Genomic DNA, 20,385 nt, shown 5'->3' with positions numbered 1-20,385 from the left:
GTGTTACCTGGCGCTGGTCCTCAGTGTTTCTGCAGCAGTTTGATCGTGATTCAGGTCTGCAGAAGGGCTTTTATCACTCAGCTTTTATCAGCCATTTACAATCATAAACCACACCTGTATCCCCGGAAGTGTTTTTGAATTTTTGTGTATTTTATGCGTCACTGAGACAGTGGTGTTTAACTTTCTCCTCGTTTCCTGAAATGAGCCCTTTCAGCAACCGGTAAGTCAATCTTCATCCCGACATTACTAGCTCACATCCAGCGGCTCTGTAACTCCTTCAATTACCGTGGCTTGAAACATTTGGGTTTGTTTTCCGGTTTGTGAATGTCTTTTTTTTTAAAAACGTGTTTTGTGTCACCTGGACTGACACCCTGCATGCTGTTTTGTCACTTTAAGCACTTTTTGTATTTCAGGGAATAATGTGCTTAATGTGAGACTTTGAGGATGGTAATTTACACTCTGCACTACTATTAGGAACCGGTTTTGTGTGTGTGTGTGTGTGTGTGTGTGTGTGTGTGTGTGTGTGTGTGTGTGTGTGTGTGTGTGTGTGTGTGTGTGTGTGTGTGTGTGTGTGTGTGTGTGTGTGTGTGTGTGTGTGTGTGTGTGTGTGTGTGTGTGTGCGCGCGCCCTCGGGATAGAAGTTTAGTTTGCAGGCTCGGAGAGGAACGGATAACATGTAATGAGAATACAAAAATGGTACAACAAATCTGATTGCTGGAACCTCTAAAAATATAGTACATTCATTCTAGCAGGATTACAATGCAATACATCAGGATCTTTTTTATTATAGTAAGACGCACTGTCTGAATTTCCTTTTTTTGGTTTTCATTTAGGTTACATTCAGTCTTCTTTATTTCAATATCTTTTTTTTATAAACGCCGTATGTGGAATACATTTTTAAAGTAGCCCTCCCAACCCTGGGTGTCTTTTTGTTTTTGTGCATGTGTACCTCCTATTGCCATGGTTACAAAGACAGGTGTTTTGTGCATTGGAACTTTATTAATCCCTTTGATGGATGACAATAAAGTACTTTCTTGTACATTAACTTTAGTAGATGATTGCCATTGTGCTACAGTGCTTACACACACACACACACGTACATGCACATGCACGTACACTTATTACTGCATGATCACACCAAGTAAAAACTGCAGCAGAATTATAGAAGTTGTTTCACAATTAAACATAAAGAAGCATTAGTGAAAGAAGTATACAAATCATTTAAAATATAGTATTATGGTATTGTTTAGCATTCAAAATAAATGACAATTTGGCAACAAAATGAAACCTGCATTATCAAAAGCTAAATAGGACTCATTACTCTCGGGTTACATCATTACATTAATGGATCATTATAGGTGACATACATACATATGTGAGCGGGACTTTAATTTGTCTTTAGTTGAGCTCATTTTTTAAACTTTTTAAAAAAAAAATCTATCTTATGCTTTTTGTAATCCATTCTGTCACAATGGATCATATTGTATAAACTCTTGCGCCAAATATTTAGTGAAGTGAAAGCATATAGTAGTACCTCAAAAGTGCTTAATGCTATTGTTGTGTAAATTGAGCATTATTAGTTAGCTACTTTTCACCACTGATAAAAAGTAGAAAAGTACCATCAGGACTGTACCTTGGGCCATTGCTTGTGCCCGAGTCGAATCCGAGTTTGAGTCATCATTACCTGTGCTTGAGTCCAAGTCACCCAAGAAGAGCCCGAGTAGAGTAATTATTGCCTGTGTTCAAGTCTAAATTCCAGTAACTAGTCGAGTCATCATGTATTGATCTGATGGGACACATTTGTTTAGATTTGATTGATGGTTTGGTTCTTATCAATCAATATTTTTTATGGTCTACATTGCTTAAATTGGGGTCTGTCTCTGCACATCTTTAGACTGAGAATAGCAGGGGCGCGCTGTATGGGAACTCACCTTATAGCTGCACATGCCTGTCCGAGTCCGAGGCCAAAACTGCGCGAGTCCGACTCGAGTCCCGAAAATGTGGCCTTCTGTAAACACATACATAATTGAACATATATTAAAGACATAACATGTATGATACCGTAAATAAGCAAAAATATCTTGATAATTATCACATTAGACTCTCTCTTTCTTCTGATTTTGCTTTGTTCAACAGGTTTCCGGCATCAACATAAAGGCTTTTGACCCCCAGACAATACGCAGGGTGTGCTGTGTGCTCTGTACATACAGTACATGTAGGGGCTATGTATCGTTGTGCAAGTTTGACCATGTCAGCTGCATTTATTCTCAATTTAGAGATCTCAGGGACCTGTGGAGGTGTGTCTGTTTTTGTGTGCATCAGAATGTTGTGTGTGAAATGATTTATCTACAAGTATCTGTTAACCTTTCTTAGTGTATCCTGGTTATCTTACTTAGTTACTTACTTATCGTTACTTGTAATCCATTACTCCCGAAGTCTTATCGTACAAGCAAACACTCTACTGTTGTCATTGGTTTGTCTCTAAGTTGTTCAGGCTTGGTGCTGCTGTCACTGGAAGAAGCATCACACTTAGAGTTGGTGCTGTAGGAATGTGTGGTTAAACTGCCTCTCCTCCCAGTGACAGCAGAACAATACACAGACCTGTTTGTAGAAAATCCTCTGCCACACCTGCAGTTAAGAAACAATTAAACCTGCCTCTGTGTCTGTGTTTGTATCTCGGGTTCAGGTCTGAAAAACAAACAAACATGTTATTGCCTGTGAGCGTGTGCGGGGCCTCGTCTGGCACTAGTGTTGCAGTGTTGTTTCTATTTACAGCAAACAGTCAAACCATAGTAAATGAATTGAGTACAAAACCTTAACACGCCTACTTCTCAAATGAGAGGATTTGCCGCTTGTAATGGAATATCTTTGGATTTTTGGCTGTTGTTTGGACATAACCACATTTTCATTTTATAATTTTTCCTATAGTTTGTAGTCTTGCATATCTTTGGACTGGACATAAGTCCAACCCAGGAACAAAAAAAAAGGCAAAGTGCTGTTTCCAACACAGTTTAAGTGAGCTGCAACAATTACTTATTGATAGTAACACAAATATGAACATTAAAAAGCACAACTTTTTATTTCTAAAGCCGCAAAGTGCTTTTTTAAAAACGTAATAAATATGTATTTCCTCTGATTTAAATCACATTAAAGTAAATATCTTTGGGTTTTGGACCGACAAATCAAGACATTTGAAGACCTTGGACTTCTAAAAACTGAGATGGACATTTATCTCAATTTTCCCACATTAATAGACCAAACAATTAATCAATAATAATAGAAAATAAGCCGCAGTTTATTTTTGCTAATTATTTTACTGTAAAGTTAAGAACCTCAAATCAGCCAGTCACTATAATACCATTATCAGCTTTTGCCATTCAATCCTGTATGCAACATATACTAAATCAAATAAAGGCCTAGTCTTATAAACTAAATTCTGAGACAGATTTCACATCTTGTACAGACTCTGAGTGGAGGATTACTGAAACATGCATGATGTCTCTACGCTCAGGTGAACTGGCCTGCAGCTTTTTCACTGTTATTGTGACACATATATCATATAACTGTGGCTCCAGTTTCAATACTGACACCTGACCTGTGTGACCTGAGACACATACAGTATGTGTGACCCCATTCCCACCTCATCTATAGTCATGAACACTGAAAACAGGAAAATCAAATTAATATTTTACCTTTGACATGCTTTTTATTAAATGCTTTTCAGCTTCAGCCTGTAGGGGTGAAACTATTTTCACTATTCATTACTCTTCTAGTCATCAAGACGCCACAATTTAACGTAATGCCCATCATATGTTTGAAAAGCTGAACTGATGCTTTACTGTTTTTCGTCAGATCAATTGTCTAAAACCAAAAAAGGTTAATTCAAAATCACTGGAAAAGCATCATCTTTTAACATGTGTGAAGAGGGCACCATCGCTGACAGGCAACCTCTTATCTGGAGTCTGGTCACGGAGGAAGCAGTTCCAGCCAAATTTCTCTTCCCCCGGCATCAACCAGCTCCTACTGTAGGATTCCAAGGTGCTCCTAAGACAGAGTGGAGATATAATCCCTCCACCTGGTCATGGGTCTACCCCTGGTTTCCTCCCGGCTAAATAACCCTCCTAGGGAGGCGGCCAGGTGGCATTACCCTACTGGCCCTAATCCTCTTCCATATAAACATTACCCAGTAGTTGTGTTTCCCAAAGATACTCCATACATCTCACAACATTAACCATATGACTTTGTGCGTATCGGTGTGTAATGAGCCTGATTGGCTTGGAAACGCAGATCGGAAGGTACAGCAGTACTCGTGGGTTGATGCTGTACCAATCAATAAATCCTTTGACAGCTTCAGTAATAAAAAAAACAACCTGAGAGGAAATGTTGAAATGTAGTAAAGAGCATACATTTTGAGATTTGGCATCCTTACTAGGTGCCCACACCACCTCAAATGTCTCCTTTCAAAATGGAGCAGCTGCTCTACTTCAACTCCCTCCAGGATGACTTAACTTCTCACCTAAGGGAGATGCCAGCCCTTTGGAGAAAACCCATTTTTCCTACTTGGATCCACAATCTCGGTCATGACCCGTCCTTTATGACCATAGGTGAGAGTTGGAACGAAGATGGACCGGTAGATGGAGAGATTCGTTTTTTGGTTAGTAACGTGTATAATATAAATACATAAAAGATTTGAAGCAGATAAGAAGATACAGTAGTAGTGCACCCGTAAGAGCAGTCTGGTTGAAATGTAGTAAAGAGCATAGTTTTGAGAGGAAGATGAGGGAGAGATGAAGACTGAGTGTGCAGCAGAAAGGAGATGACTGATCTGAGGGTTGAGATAAAGAGGATGAAGAGCAGCTTCTGAGTTGATGCGAGTGTTTTGAATGCAGCTAATGTCTTTTATTAGTGTTGCTGAAGCTGCTGGGCTTCATTAGGACTCACATTACCTTCATTACGTCCCAAAGCCCCCCTGCTCCCTTGGTGGCAGTCTCACTCGTTGCTAGCTAACATCTGCAGACTAATGTCCCCTCTAACGGCCATAACAACACATAATGTTATTACACCACCAAATAGCCTGCTTCCTTTATGGATTCTGTTTACTGCAGCACATCAGCCCTCTGCACAGAACACAGGGACAGTTTGGTTAACCCTGTCCTAAAATTAACATAGCCATTCAAAGTTTTCAGGGAAACATATTTTAATATTGGATTACAGTCACAGTTTTAAACACAATAACACAAGTTCACCCAAAATGAAAACAGAACTACTTAAGATGATAAGATTATTATTATTATTATTATTATTATTATTATTATTATTATTATTATTATTTGTATAGTTTATGTTATTGGAAGTTACATTTGAATTAAAATAAGTTAACAATGAGTTTTGGTTGTACACTGGGACACAGTGGTCTCTTGGAGGAAGACCGTGTTAGTTTAAAACATCTTTCCGCCCCAACCATTCCAATACGTTTAGTTTAATCCGGAGGTTATTCTTGAAAAGTGAAAAACAGGACCAAAACAATACCTCCAAATGTAAGTGATAATACCGTTTTGTTTTATGGGAGTGCAGTTTTATAGCTGTTTCGGTTTCCATTGTAAGGTTTATTGCCAGCTACACTAATAAGGTGTCCATATCACAAAGTCGGGAACACAACACATGGGGAACCTACTAGATTAACATTATTTATTGATGTTTGAAGATTACTACATTTTGGAAACAAGTAGATGCTTCCCCTTAAATGTTGTTTTGTTTCACTGTGTACACATAAGTAGCTGATACATTTTGATACATATATATATATTTAGATTTGTAAACTAAGGATTCAAAATAAACCATCATCATTTTTCACACACACATGAACATGTACAGAGCACACAGTGAAACTTGACCTCTGCATTCAACCAATCCTAGGAGCAGTGGGCAGCTTTGTACAGCGCTGTGGGGGGTCCTGTGCTGTGTTAACTGAGACCTCTCCAAGTACCAGTCCACACAGGTTTTTGGTCAGTTTGGGTACTTGAGCCAGTGACACTTTGGTTCCCAAGCCATGTCCCTACAGAGCTACTGCTGCCCCCCAAAAAAGTACAGATCTACCTAAGCAAACGGAGACAATGTAGACCATAACATTGTTCAACATTTGAGTTAAGCAATTCAGACAACACAAAACAAAAGAAAAAACATGATATAGAAATATAGGTTCACCATCAGCTCTCTAAACATTGGCACTCCTCCATTTAAAACCTGTATCAGTCAACCTCTATAGTTTGGTCTAAATAAAATTGGTTTTGTGCCTTGGTGCCAGCTCAGCATCATTTACTCCTTGGCTCTTTGTTTCACATAAAATAAAAACTGATTAAAGTGATATTTCTCTTTGGTGAAGCATAAAAAACAAAATGCTCTTCCATCAATATCTGTTCCTCACTGTGAATAAATTCACGCAGATATCTGTAATAGTAATTCCAACACACAGTTGTCTCTGAACCTCCATTAGCTGTTATGTTTTAAAGACATAACATTTTTAAGTATGACATACAGAGCCCCCGCAAAAAAATATAAATAAATTACAAAAGTATCACTGTCCCAAAACATAAGGACTTTACTGTTTGTAAAAGCCAGAGCTGAAAACGCTATACTTGTCCTGAGGATGGCGCTAGAGGTGAGGCAGATAGACCATTAAAAGTCATTGTGTTTTATCTGCTTGACTGAGCACTGTCACAGGCAGAGAACCTGCAGATAACATGGCAATAAAAATAATATATTTTAGTTGCTATAGTCATACATCTTTTCTGAAACATAGCAGAGCCTTTATTCCCTTATCAGAGTCTCAAATATGCTGCCACTCCCTCCTCCACCGTGTCTCTGATCCTCTCTGCTTATCCCTAACTCAAACACTTTCTCCTCTCACTCTGTGAAATACTTTGCACTCTGCTGCCTTGTGACGCCACTTCCAGCTTACTTAGTTTGAAATTCAAATCTGCGCAGAAACATCGAAGTATTTGGGTCACTAGATTAAGATCTGTTGAGTAAAAAGGCTCTGCTGATACCTTTTAGAAGTTTTAAACATCCTTTCAGCCTGAGACCACATTTTCGAAGAGCTTAGAATTATAAAGTCACATCTGTCTGGTTTACTTTTAAAAATTAAAACAGATTTTTATAGAATAATAAATAACCTTTTAGAAATAATGTAGAGAACATTTGGATGGTATTTTCAAAGCCACAACACTGCAGATTCTCCTCATCACTGTACCACTCTATGGTGTGAAGGGAAAGTTTCAGCAATGCCCTGTGGGGCCCTTTGGGGTTGAAAGATCACGTTGAAATGATGCTTTATCCTTCATAGAGGTTATTCAGTCTGATTTTAAAGTGGCATAGATAGCATATTTGCCTTAAGTAAATTGCACAATGAGATGGCTGTAGAGTACTAACCATCAGCGTTTCCTCTAAGCCTAGCTTTGACAATGCAAATCTGCTGGTCTACAGTACTTTTCATAACAAAGGTCCTAGTAATACAAACTGAATCTATTCCGAACAGTGATCCTTCAGCTAAGAGGAGTATTGTTAACTGTGGAACCTGAGGAGGCAACTTTGAGGTACAGATTGTTGCTAAATACAGTTTCCTTTTGTTTCTACTGTGAGGTTTTTTTTCTTTTTGCAATTGCAGATATGATAGCTCTTCGTTGTTGGTCAGGATTTCATTAGATACATTGTATATATGTAAAGAGATATCTACTTCATAATTAACTAGTTTTGGTGAATTTAGAAGAAATCTACAACAAGAAATACACACATTTAGTAAAATAAAGACCTTAATGTGTGTTTTAGTTGGTTTTTTTCTCACACTATTCTGAAAGAACATGACCTGTTAGGACAAACTCTTAAAATTGACCTGTGCAATTTTTTCCCTGTACTGTCTCTCTTTTTGTGATTATTTATCATGGCTAAAAGGACTGCTCCTGGAACACAATACTTTGTTTGTTTCCAGGAATAAAAAATGTTCTCCACTTCCTCTTGTGAAATGTAATGTGACGTAAGCGACAGACTAAGGCATGGTTGGTTTGAGGCTTTTCATTGTTGTTGTTTTTTTATATTGAATATCATTCAAAGGTATAATAAGTATTGTTTCCCTCTTTCCCCCTTTGGCTCTATGACTCCATTTTCTTTTTGTCAGTTATTTTAAGGGCGATTTATAAATGTACACACCCTCCACTTATTCTCACCGTCTTCTATTCCATATCCTCCTTTCCCCTCCGTCTTCTCTACGTAATTAGATAGTTGATATCATCAATACCCCCCAGTCCTTCCTCCTCTTTTCACTCTCTCTTTCTGTTTGTCTCTAGGGAGGACTGAAAGACTGTTTGTTCCCTGCCCGCCCCCTTTTGTCCAGATGAGACAATACATTGACTCTGGGAGGAGGAGGAGTAGAGGAGCAAAAATGCGAGAGGTTATGAAAATGTGTTAAATTCAAGTTATTTAAAAAAATAAAAAACTGAGAAGTAATAAAATAGAAACGGCAACAATGGCGATAATTCGTACATGATTATCCATCTGCTGCAAAAGGAAACATTTAAATTTCCCGATTGCATGAATAAAATGCAGCCTCCAAAGCATGTACACTTACTTTTTGCAAAAAAATAAATATTGGGATTTCTTTATCAGGTGTAACTAGAGGTGTGTGTGTGTGTGTGTGTGTGTGTGTGTGTGTGTGTGTGTGTGTGTGTGTGTGTGTGTGTGTGTGTGTGTGTGTGTGTGTGTGTGTGTGTGTGTGTGTGTGTGTGTGTGTGTGTGTGTGTGTGTGTGTGTGTGTGTGTGTGTGTGTGTGTGTGTGTGTGTGTGTGTGTGTGTGTGTGTGTGTGTGTGTGTGTGTGTGTGTGTGTGTGTGAGATCCGCTTCAGACTCAGGAGTAGGTTTGAATTTGTGTCCCATTTAAGGTAAATGTACTTTTAGCACAACTTCGAGGGCAATCCACAGTGTTGTTGTTGTTGTCAGATGCTTTCAATTGAGCATATTTTACACACACACTAAAAGATGCTCACTCTACTTTTAGTGTATCCTGTGAGCTTTAAAAGTGTAAAGTCCACATGCCCAGAGCAGAAGGAGGGTGAATATTAAACTTACATTCATCTATGTACACAAACACCGCTCAGTTAATGTTACTCTGTGACGGCTGGTTGTGTAAATTGCAACCTTATCTTTATCAATGTCATAAAGTGGTAATATGTCAATGTTTTTACTGCCTGTTGTCTTTCCCCCAGTCTCCTCACATATCAATCAATGCTGCTTTATTTTGCCACCAGTTTGACTTTGGTCTGTAGATTGTATTTGTTGTAAGTATAAAATACAGCTAATCTGAAGCAAGCAGTAGCTAACTAGCTTGGTTAGCAAGGTGAATTAATTATGTTTGTTAACATACACTAATTGGGATGCAAACATGTGGCTAGCAGAAACATGCTCAAAACAAAATTTACTAACCTGAAAAAATGAACAGAAAACCTCTTTGAGTGTCTTTTGGCACAACTACACAGAACAAAGTTGTTGGTAGAAAGTTTTCAAGAAGCTTTATCTGTAATTTTAGTCTAAATTGGACATTACTTCCAAAGTGAACATAATGCGGCATTGAAGAAGACTTGAAAGAAGCAATTGAGGACATGAACCATTAAAAAAAAAAAAAAATGAAATGTGATGTTTTCATAGACTTCTATGCAATCGTATTCTTATTCCATCCAGTGGGGTGGCCCCCTGCTGGCCATTTGAAAGAAACCCATGTTTCAGACCTGGAGGTGTCTTGTATAACTTGTCCTGAGTAATATGTGCCCTGTATTTCTATGTAGTGTAAGGTTTCCAACTGTCCACAGAGACACTTTTTCCGGCTGCAGTGCATCCCACCACTGTTCATCCCTGTGTGCAGTCTGTCCACAGTTGAGTTGTTGAGGGCCGAGATTAAAATGGGATTTCCAACATAAATGATTTTTAATGCGGTCAAACAGTTTGCGTGTGTTATTAGCTGAGCAGCAGAGTGGATGATTTACGCCGTCTCAGGAATCATTATTTGAATCATTCATGGTTTTAATAGTCTTAACTTCCTCTCACCTTCATCTTCTCCTCAACTGAATATCACTTTCCCTCCGAAACAGCAGCCATAATCTAATAGGAGCCATTCATCTCTTTTTTTACTCTCTGCTGAAACTTCAGGGAGTGATGCATTTCAGTGCTTCGTCCAGCCTTTTCCAAACTGAACTCTGTGACCTGCAGTGGGTTTCTCTGCACGCATAATATGTTCAATGTCAGTTCGATTTAACTTTTCTAAACGTTAAGGTCACAAACAAATTAAAGTGTGGCCTTGGTTGCCAGTTGTAATATGTACAGTTAAAAAAAAAATGGGGGAAAAGGAGTCTTTTATAATTTATGACACCATTTTCTGTAAAGGTGGTTTCACCCTGCATCATTAGGAGTTGTTTGGATGGAAAGCTACAGTATATGAAGGACTTTATTCATCACAGCTGGAAATGCCACTGTTACAGCAGATGTAAGTCAAATAAACAACAACACTTCTTACAAGAGTTTTTGTCTAAAAGTCAATTTAAGTTAAATATATTTGTATTGTATTTATGTTCAGTATTTTATATTTTCTCTATATAGTAGTTTTCAATGTATGTGGCCTTGTCCGCCATGCATTCAAATGGCCTTCACAAGAGGGATTGGCCTAAATCAGATTGTGCATGCATATGAAATGTTGGAGAAAGGCAGTAATTGGCTTCTTCATTTAAACACCCTGAGTTTATTTTGCTGCTTGGTCGTACATGGTATTTCTTATAAAGTACAAAAAAATACAACTGTAGTATTAATCTGGAACTTCTTTGACCAACCAAATTTCAATACAATCAACCTGGCTTAAGGACACAAAATATACAGCATTCATTTTAAATGTGCCTCCCGTGCTCCCCATTCCCTGAGAGAGTCTGAATTAACATTGTCACAGGACGCAGTCAGTGTAGGAATATCATCAGCTTTCACCTTCACAGCTGAATATTATCCAGTTTATGTTGGAGACCTCCAGCACAAATCCCCCTCGGACCATGCTAATAAAGACGCATATACTGTAAATTAAACCCCTGTTATGTAACTTGCTTTCTGTCTTAGTACACAGATCTTATTTAAATGAATATAAGTTAAGTCTTCAGAGTCTTTCCCTCTCACCTCAGCTCTATCTCCATATCACCATCCAGTCTAACAAAAGCCATTTTCATAATCTTAATACTTTGAACTCACTGCCTCCTTCTACATTGTACATCAGAGGAGACGATATCCTCATCATCTCAGCGGGGATGAGTCTTAATAGTGAAGATGAGCTGCTTCCTCTCATTCCCTCATGCTGGTCTGTCTGGCTGCCTTTGGTTTCCTGCAGGCAAAACAACATTCACTGTTCCCTTCTGCAGAGACATAAAATATTATGTCATCTAGACAATGCTTCTGCTATCAGACAGAAACATCTGCAAACAAGGGGAAAAAAATACTTCATAAGGTTTCCTGAACGTAGCATTAAAATTAGGTCACTGCCAATTTGTATATGGCCTTAAAAGTAGTAATGTAAGCATTGGAACTTAAGACATTCAAGATAAAGGCCCCTGAAAGAGATTGTCTTTTTAATTCATCCAATTAAAATGGGAGTACAGAGGAGGATCTGATAAGCACAGTACCAAATCCTGCATGCAGGGACCAGTTGGCAGCCTTGTTACCTAGAAAAAAGTTGAATAATCAAATGCAAATAAGGCTTGATGAGAATTTTTATCTTCGATTTGTGAAGCTACCTTTTTAAAGGGTGTAGCCCTCCAAAGATCCTGTTATTTTATCATATTTGCTTTCAGACAAAAGAAGAAAAGCAAATTAGAAAATCAAGCATAAGCAGGGTGGAGGGTTGCATTATGGCGGTGCCCATTGCATTATTAGCAGCTAACGCTAGCGGTCGCTAACTAGCTGGGTTAGCAAGGTGCATTCCTTATATACGTTAAGTATAATGGCTAGCAAGAACATGCTTACAGAAAATCAAGTATTGCTAACCAGATAAGATGAACCACAGAACAACGCTTTTTGTTGGAACTTTTCAAGATATCACATATTATACCCTGTTTTATTGTGTATTTCATTTTAAATAGGACTATAATTACAAAGTTAACATCATGCTGTATTGAAGGAGAATTGTAACTAGCAATTGAGTACATAAACTCATTAGGAAAATGCTTACTGAGTACAGGGAAAAGGTTGTTTTCTCACAGACTTTAATGCAGTCGTACTTCTTTTGCATCCAGTTAAGTTGCCCCCCACTGGCCAATCTTTTCTCTTTTTTTAAAGATTTAGATTTAAGGCACCTTTTGCATTGGCTTTGCTTTTCAGACCTGGAAGTTCCCCATTTCTGCCAGATTGTAACCCAAGTTCTGTTTAATGAAGTCATCCTTGTTCAGCTGACTAATGACCTTACATGTTAAATTATGTTCGGTTGGATATAAGTTTTAGTCTAAAAGTTTTTTTTGTGTCAGCCATTGGCTGTCACCTGAATGAGCAAATATTCAGCTCTTTTTTTCTCTAGAATTCAACATTGCATTGCCATAACGTATTTCTTCTCCAAATCCTGTTGTCTAGTCAGGTGTTTTGCTGTTAGAGAAACAAAATCAGAAGGGCGAGTAATATTTCACGCTTGAGACTCGGCCGGCTGTTTGTGGTGCCAGACAATTAGTTGGAGGCATCGGTCACAGAAGTCAATGACTCCTCCGGCGCACACACACAAACACACCCCAAACCACACACACACACACACACACACACACACACACACACACACACACACACACACACACACACACACACACACACACACACACACACTAACACACACACTAACACACACACACACACACACACACACACACACACACACACACACACACACACACACACACACACACAGAAAGCTGTCAGGATAATCATATTGGGTGATGAAGCATCTGTCATTAAGGCCGATCACACTTCACAGCCAGGTTTTTTTTTGTCTGTCTGGCTCAGCTGGTGCTGGTGTGGCTGTATCAACAGTATGTGATCAGTATTCAGAATGTGTGTTGTTGCTTTCCTGCAGTCTTTAACATTCTGTAAGAGACACAATTCTCTCTTATTTGAATGTATCAATGTTTGTTTTAGTTCAGGTAATGCAAATAAAGCTGTGTGTGTTTTATCCCAGTCACTGCCTCCTATTCAAATGTTCCAATGAATGGAAAACTTCCAGACACAGGCCTGTTAGTGAGTGTAGTATTATTATATCTATACATTCAGACGTTAGCTTGATTACTCCTATCAATTTTGTTTTTCAGCAGGTAACGGTCACCTGATGTCAGGATGCCTGAATCCCCACCCCCTTCAGAATATCCTAGTGATGCCATCCTGACCTCTGCAGGAAGAGAGGTTGTGCCAGAAGAGGACGTGAAGGAGCTGATTCTGGACCTGGACGAGTCTCCTTTTCTTCCCAACTTGTGTCCATTGGAGTTGAACGGACAGGAAACACAGCTTGTGGACAGCAGCTGGAGCCACAATGGAGATATGCAGGGATTTGGACCGTGAGTTTCCTCTATGGATGTATTATGAGAACTTAATACTGGACTCAAAGGGTTTGATAAAGTCATTAACCAAACGGTAATAAAAGACCTTGATTGAAGCTAGATGTGTCCTTTCAAAAAAGGATTTACAGACATGTTATCAGGGAAACGTTTCTGGGGTGTAATGTGTATATATAATATGAAAAGCAAAGGCATAAAGAACTTGCATATTTATGATATCCACCAATGCTGTTTTTGCGCATCATGTCAGCTTTGTATCTTAAAAATCTCAGCACCTTCCAGATTCACTTTTCCTCCAGCGGAACAGCCTGAGAGCGCTACAGAAACTCAACTTTGATTTTTTTTTTTTACTTTTTTGACTTGATTAGCCTTTATTTGAGAGCTGAGAGGGGATGACACTCATACATTGTTCTAGGAAAGATTTGGACCTGGTATCTCCGTTCAGGAAATGAGCCCCAATGCCGCCAGCTCTGCCAGGTTAGCTAGAGGGCGGCTCGACTGTGATGTTTCACCAGCATAGCGTATGTGAAATAAACTGCAGAATGGAATGAGTCCCAAAACACAGAAATTGGTTAGAATATTACCACTAATGGTTCCCTAGTCTTAAAGTCAATAGATATTATTTGAGGGATATTTTTGATAGATGCCATTAAATCAATTTTTCTGAGACAATTTATTTTAAATTAGAAAAGAGGATACTTTGTCCATCCTCATGGAGCAATTGCGCGCATATGACAATAGTTTAGCCTTATCCATTTTCAGTTGCATTCAACATTCTAAAACGACTTGGGAGCAATTCAAACAATTCATACAAAAACATAATTCAAGTGGAAAGCAAGCTTACTTTCATATCTTAATAATTGCCCACAGCATACAGTGTGTGTGAGTGTGCTACTGTGATGTGTGCTGTTAATGTACAGCCCCGCAGTCTCAGTTTGTTATGGATACTTTTATGTATGCTGTGCATTATTATTCCCAATTATCCTTCCTGCATTTGGCAGTTTAAATTGTGTTTCTTGTAGCCATATTTGTGTTGTATTTACTTTACGTGAGCTTAGATTGCTCAGTGATTGTGCTTTTATACACATTGATTTGTTCTCTCAAACATAACCTGCTCTGATTTTGGTGTGCTTCATTTCCCACCATGGCAATAAACCCTGTTAAAAATTGAAACATTTGAAATGTGTTTGAAATAACCATGCCAAACCTAAAGTTACCCTCTAACCACAGATACTGCTTTGGTTTTTACTTTGGTTGCTTAAAGAGTCACCACCGCTGCCTGTTTACAATAAGAACATTTCTTCCCCCCCATTATAGTTTAACAGAAGTACACATTCAGGTAGATAAGTAAGTAGCAGCAGTATTTGTAAAATAAGAGTAGCATTATAGAATGAAGTGTGGTGTGTATATAACATTAGTACTATTATTATTTTTGCACATAGTTAGTTACGTTAAGATTCTTGTGACAGTTATGGATGGATTAACTAGGAGTAGCAGCCAGTGGTAATAAGGATATTAGCAGGAACACATTACACACAAGTGTTGTTTTGCAACCATGGAGTCATAGTCTTTGTTTGTTTTATTTTGTTTTTTTTACATTATTGCACATTGGTGTACTCTTTATACCTCCATTGTCTGACTCCAGATAACCCATCAAGCTGTTCCTCTGTTTGTCTTTCAGTGTTTCCAGACTCGAGAGGAGGTGGGTCCTTTGGCACGAGTTTATGAAGGAACACGACCAACTGGACAGCTGGCTGCGATTGGCTGAGCAGGCTGTCAGTTCCTCTTACCCTGACCATGTTACTTATGTCACTGCCAAGGAAAAACTGAGGAAAATCAAGGTGAGAAAAAATAAAAATCACCCTGCAGAAAAATGTATCTGTACTGTAAGTATTTTGATTGTTGACTGTGTTTGAGTCAGTTTGAAAAGAAAAAAAACACAAACATTTGATGATCATCTTTTCAAATTAGAATATTTGATGCATTTCTAATTTACTCAATTTCTACACTCAAGCATAACACTTGAAAAATTGATTTGCTTTTTATGTTTTCTTACACTATCTAGCATTAAAGGTCTACTGCTGCATTTCATCAATTAACCATCAATTAACATGGAACCCTAAACAGCTATGATAGTAAACTCAAGATGTTGAGATTTTAGACTGTAGGTTGAGTAATGTAAGTCATTTCGAGACATCTCCTTGAGGTTTGGGTAAAGTAGCATGCATTTAATCATGAAAATCTTATCAATCAGTAGATTCATTGGTAGTTAAAATAATGGGGAGTCACAGTCTAAAGTGGTAGAAATCGTTCGTCATCTGAGTTGCTAAATGTTAAATAACAAATATAACATTTAACAATACATTTAACATTTACCAGGTGTACATATTGAATGCAATCCCAACCTTGCTCCACAAATTGTGTTTTAATAATGCTTTTTTACACATATAAATAATAATGATATTTTTTTACAGCATCTCCAACATCAAGATATTTGTGGTTGGCAGATAATTTATTTGTGGTTGGCAGATAATTCACAAAATCAAAAAACCTCTATTTTTCCTGTAAGTTTGAATTTAGGTACAGAGGATTTTACACCATCCTAATAGTGCCTAAAGGTTGTTAAGTTTTACACATGGGGAAAAAATAGCAATGCATAAAAATAAATGAATGTTTTGTCTTCAAGTTGTGTTATGTAGCTGCAGGGGGAAAAGTACTTTATTGTGCTTTTGTGTCTTTGTTACCTCAATATGCTTTATGTTTGTCGGATCAGAGGCTGCGGCGCGAGGCTGGATCTCGGCTTGTTCAGCTGGACAGTCTGACCCGGAGGAATAGAACACTGACTGGGCTGTTTCAGGGTGCCATGCAGGCTCGGCTGCTGGCATCAGCGAGGAATTGCGGGCAACGATGGGACTGCGTGAACGCCAAACTGGAATGCATCACCACAAGACTGAAGGTCGGAGCCCGCCTATTAATAATACCAAAAATGTCACTCTTTAATTGTATCTTATATCATTATATAGATACTACATATAGATATTAACCAATACTTTGGTTGAATTTATTTGTTTCTTATTGTGATGATTTATATTTTGTAAACAAATACCCACTGCTAGATATCTTTTAAGTCCTTTGATCAATTATTAAAGCAATATTGGAAGATTGAATAATGGAGAGCTGTTTTATTTTTTCTGTCTCAGCTCTTTGTCTCCGAGTGGGAGGGATTTGAGGCAGAGAGGGAGGAGCTTGCTCTCTGGTTGGCTGACCTGGACGTCCGTCTGACTCACCTGTCAGGACACACCTGTGAAAAGCTGAGGAAACTGCGGGTGCGTGTTTGTTATATAAACAAATTCAGACTTCTCTTACTATCTCCTGTGTATTTGATATATTTTGTGTGTGTGAGTGTAGTCCTTCCAGCAGAGTGTGAGTGTGAACTCGGACCGTGTGAATGTCCTGCTGCAGCGCGGCGAGGCCTTGATACAGAGCAGCGACCCAACTGATGCTCAGCGCGTCGAGAGTGATCTGCTGAAGATGCTGCGGCGCTGCAGCCTCGTCTTCAACAACATCGCTCGGACACACAGCAGGCTACTTAGCATGAGACTGGTAAAACCACACACACACACACACACACACACACACACACACACACACACACACACACACACACACACACACACACACACACACACACACACACACACACACACACACACACACACACACAAATGAACAGCAGTGAATAAACACTCACTTGTATAAAATGTCTTGTTTTCTTTTCAGAATATATCTCTCATCACACATATTGCTGATAAATAATATCAGCTACTTCTTTAGAACACAAGGAGAGTGCTTGTCAGTGAATTTAAGATAATTTTAATCTGAACTAGTGTCGTGCAAAACTTAAGCATCATGTTTTCTTTACTCCTCTGCACAATATCTTCTACCCTACCTCCAGGTGTTTGAAGATGACTTGATTCTGTCTCAGGCTACAGACTCAGGATGTCCTTCAGAGACTCTTTTAGAGGAAGAGGGTGCACTGGATAAAGCCAACATGGACATCCCTGCCTTTCCGAACCATCCTAAAGGTACACCAATAAACATCTTATTACGGGCTATATTCAATCATAAATGGACTACATTTAGTAAAGATTTATACAACTGCTTTCAGCAAATAATCAACAAAGCTTCTCCATCTTCTGTCTAGATTTCAGCCAATCAGCTTACCCCACCAGAGCTTTCTCCCCTAATCAACTCCCACCTCCAACTTCCACTCCTTCTTCTCCTAACCATGATCACCTGGGGCTTGAGTGGGACCCCTCAGTTGATATTGGACGCTCTGTCTCCTGTGACAATGCAGACTCGTTGTATTTTAATGCCCGCACAGGTATTAACTCAGACACACATTAGAAATCCTTGGTATCTTTGTATTGGCCACAATAGAAAGCTTTTGATTATTTTTATTTTATTATCGTTTCGCTTGAAATAAGTTGTCTGAAGAATTTTGTAGAAGTATTTCTCTTTGCGTTCAACACAGCTGAATGTTTTAAAGAGGACGCCATGTTGAAGTTGACCTGTCAGCTCCGGACAGCGCAAAATGTGTATATGAAGCGCTGTGTCACGAACCAAGAAATCATACCCTCGTGGGGGCGTACTCATGTGATTGACTTAGAATGGAGGAGACATCTGATTGCCTATAGAAGGAAACAATTACAAGTATGAATCGGGTGAGCATCAGGGGAGTCTCAAACAATCCACACACGAATGCACAGCGATCCATGCACAGAGAGCAGTTTGTGTTTGCAGGTTCAGCGGTTTGACACGGAAAATAAATGTGTGGATCAAAAATACACATGTAAAACTTTTTACTGTAGTTGGATTTTATTTACATGTAGGCCTATGTGAAATGGAACACATTTGTGTGTGCATTGAAAATACAAGTGTGAATGCTTTTGTGTGCATTCGTGAATTATGAGACTGATCTGAACCCATACCAATTCCACGTTACCAATTCCACACCCAAATGGCAAGTTCCAACTCCAATTTCATAGCCCACATCCAGTTACAATTTCCAGGTTCCATGTCCATTTTATATCCTGCATGCAAAGTAACACTGGATCCAAACTTCTGTATTTGATGAAATAAGACGAAATAACTACTTAACTCTGGGCTTTAGATTTACATCATTCATCATTTTGTTTGTGCAGGTCTGCGTCATCACACAAACGGTGTGAAGAGGTGGAGCTACTTCAGCTCCCTCGGCTCTGAGTCTGATATCAGTAATGACATCACCAACCATGAAGCAGATTTGGTGAGTCACAGCAAATTCCTTGGTCTTTGCTAAACGATTAAAGAACTTAACCAACATGGGTCAAAAGTGACCCGAGTGAGGTTCAATTATAAATATCTTTGCGATGAATTACTTGTATAATTCAGAATTACAGGTATTCCTCAATTAACTTTTTTTGATCATCACAAAACCTTATTTCCATTTTTCCTTTCTTACTTTTTCAATAAAAATCACTTTTGTATCACTACCCCTCTAAGGGACAACATGGGTCAAAAATGACCCGTATTGACCTACAATGTTATTTCATGCATGGCTGAAGGTTTCTTTGCTGTATTTTTGCAAATCAATGTATTTAGTCATTTAATATTCCGATTCTTCATTAAATATCTTGTTTCTGATTAACATAAATCATTATTTTCATTGTCCCTTTCTTAATGTATGAACTAAAACATTTTGTGTATCACTACATCAGGTTTACAAGTGCGATTAAAAAATGAAGAAAAATACATACTATAATAATAATTGTGTTAAAAATAATTCATTGAGCAGTGATTTTGACAAAGTACCTTTGATTTGTAAATGTTTGCTGTTAAGAACATGTGGACTATTTTTCACATGCCACACTTCATGCCATGTCACAACTCAACAGGCTGCTTTTGCACATCTGATTCATATAAGTCTTATGTTATGCTTCTTTTACCTAAGAAAGTATTTCACATCTTGTGAAAGATAACCGTACATAATCTTTGAAGATTACTTGATCCTTCTTGACCCTCCAAATTGAGGGAGAAGTATAGCTCAGAATGTGGATTCAGTGGCAACATGATCATGGTGAGCTATGTGCCGAAGAAAGGGAGGCTGCTGTCCTCCTGAGCACCATTCATGATGACAGAGCGGTGGATGACAACAGTGTGAGGAAGAAACCAGAAGTGATCTAGTACTTAAACAATTCATCGATGAACAAAATCAGGTGGGGACACAATGGATCAGATGGTTCGCACTTACACATGTAAACGGAGAGCACAGAGGTGGCTCTAAGTGCTGGATGTTACTACACTCAATGCTTCATGGGTGCAATGCATGGCGGCTAGTCATCAATGAGCTGGGCAAAGAGCTTGTCATGCCACATATGAAGAGGCACATGGAGGGCACGCCCCACCTCTAAAAGCACATAACAAGGGCAATGGAAAGATGTGGGCAAAAAAACAAATGCAGCCACCACCCAGCTGCAGGAGGAGAACAGACAGGAGGGCCAAGTGAATATGAAGAGATGCAATACTTGCCCAGCTAGGGTTCCAAGTGCATCAGCCCTGTGTGCAAGGATCACAAACAACTGATTGTCATTCCTGAGGAATGTGTGCACTGAGATGGCAATTTTGTGATAGTACTGGATCACTTCTGGTTTCTTCTTCACATGTTGTCATCCACTGCTCTGTCATCATGCATGGTGCTCAGGAGGACAACAGCCTTCCCCTTCCCACATACTGTAGCTCACCA

At 38.8% G+C, this 20,385-nt stretch overlaps 1 protein-coding gene across 3 annotated transcripts in view; it reads left to right on the top strand.

Moving 5' to 3' along the window:
- The first annotated feature begins 22 nt into the window (after positions 1–22).
- The window catches only part of si:ch211-137a8.2 (uncharacterized protein LOC777613 homolog), a 37,134-nt gene continuing 16,771 nt past the window's right edge, over positions 23–20,385 (top strand). Inside the window, exons 1-10 of one of the 3 annotated variants that reach the window (XM_063906169.1) lie at positions 33–220; positions 8,340–8,443; positions 13,362–13,601; positions 15,283–15,442; positions 16,375–16,557; positions 16,802–16,927; positions 17,010–17,204; positions 17,557–17,686; positions 17,806–17,985; positions 18,806–18,909. In XM_063906169.1, the coding sequence (XP_063762239.1) occupies positions 13,384–13,601; positions 15,283–15,442; positions 16,375–16,557; positions 16,802–16,927; positions 17,010–17,204; positions 17,557–17,686; positions 17,806–17,985; positions 18,806–18,909 (1,296 nt within the window). In that variant the 5' untranslated portion in view covers positions 33–220; positions 8,340–8,443; positions 13,362–13,383. Of the gene's footprint in view, positions 221–8,339; positions 8,444–13,358; positions 13,602–15,282; positions 15,443–16,374; positions 16,558–16,801; positions 16,928–17,009; positions 17,205–17,556; positions 17,687–17,805; positions 17,986–18,805; positions 18,910–20,385 lie in introns of all 3 variants that reach the window. The other 2 variants (XM_063906168.1, XM_063906170.1) reach the window with 2 other exon arrangements.

The sequence above is a fragment of the Eleginops maclovinus genome, chromosome 18, assembly GCF_036324505.1.
Source record: "Eleginops maclovinus isolate JMC-PN-2008 ecotype Puerto Natales chromosome 18, JC_Emac_rtc_rv5, whole genome shotgun sequence".
In the NCBI taxonomy this organism is placed as follows: Eukaryota; Metazoa; Chordata; class Actinopteri; order Perciformes; family Eleginopidae; genus Eleginops; species Eleginops maclovinus.
The sequence above is the reverse complement of the archived record's forward strand: the minus strand, read 5'-3'. Positions and strand labels throughout refer to the sequence as shown.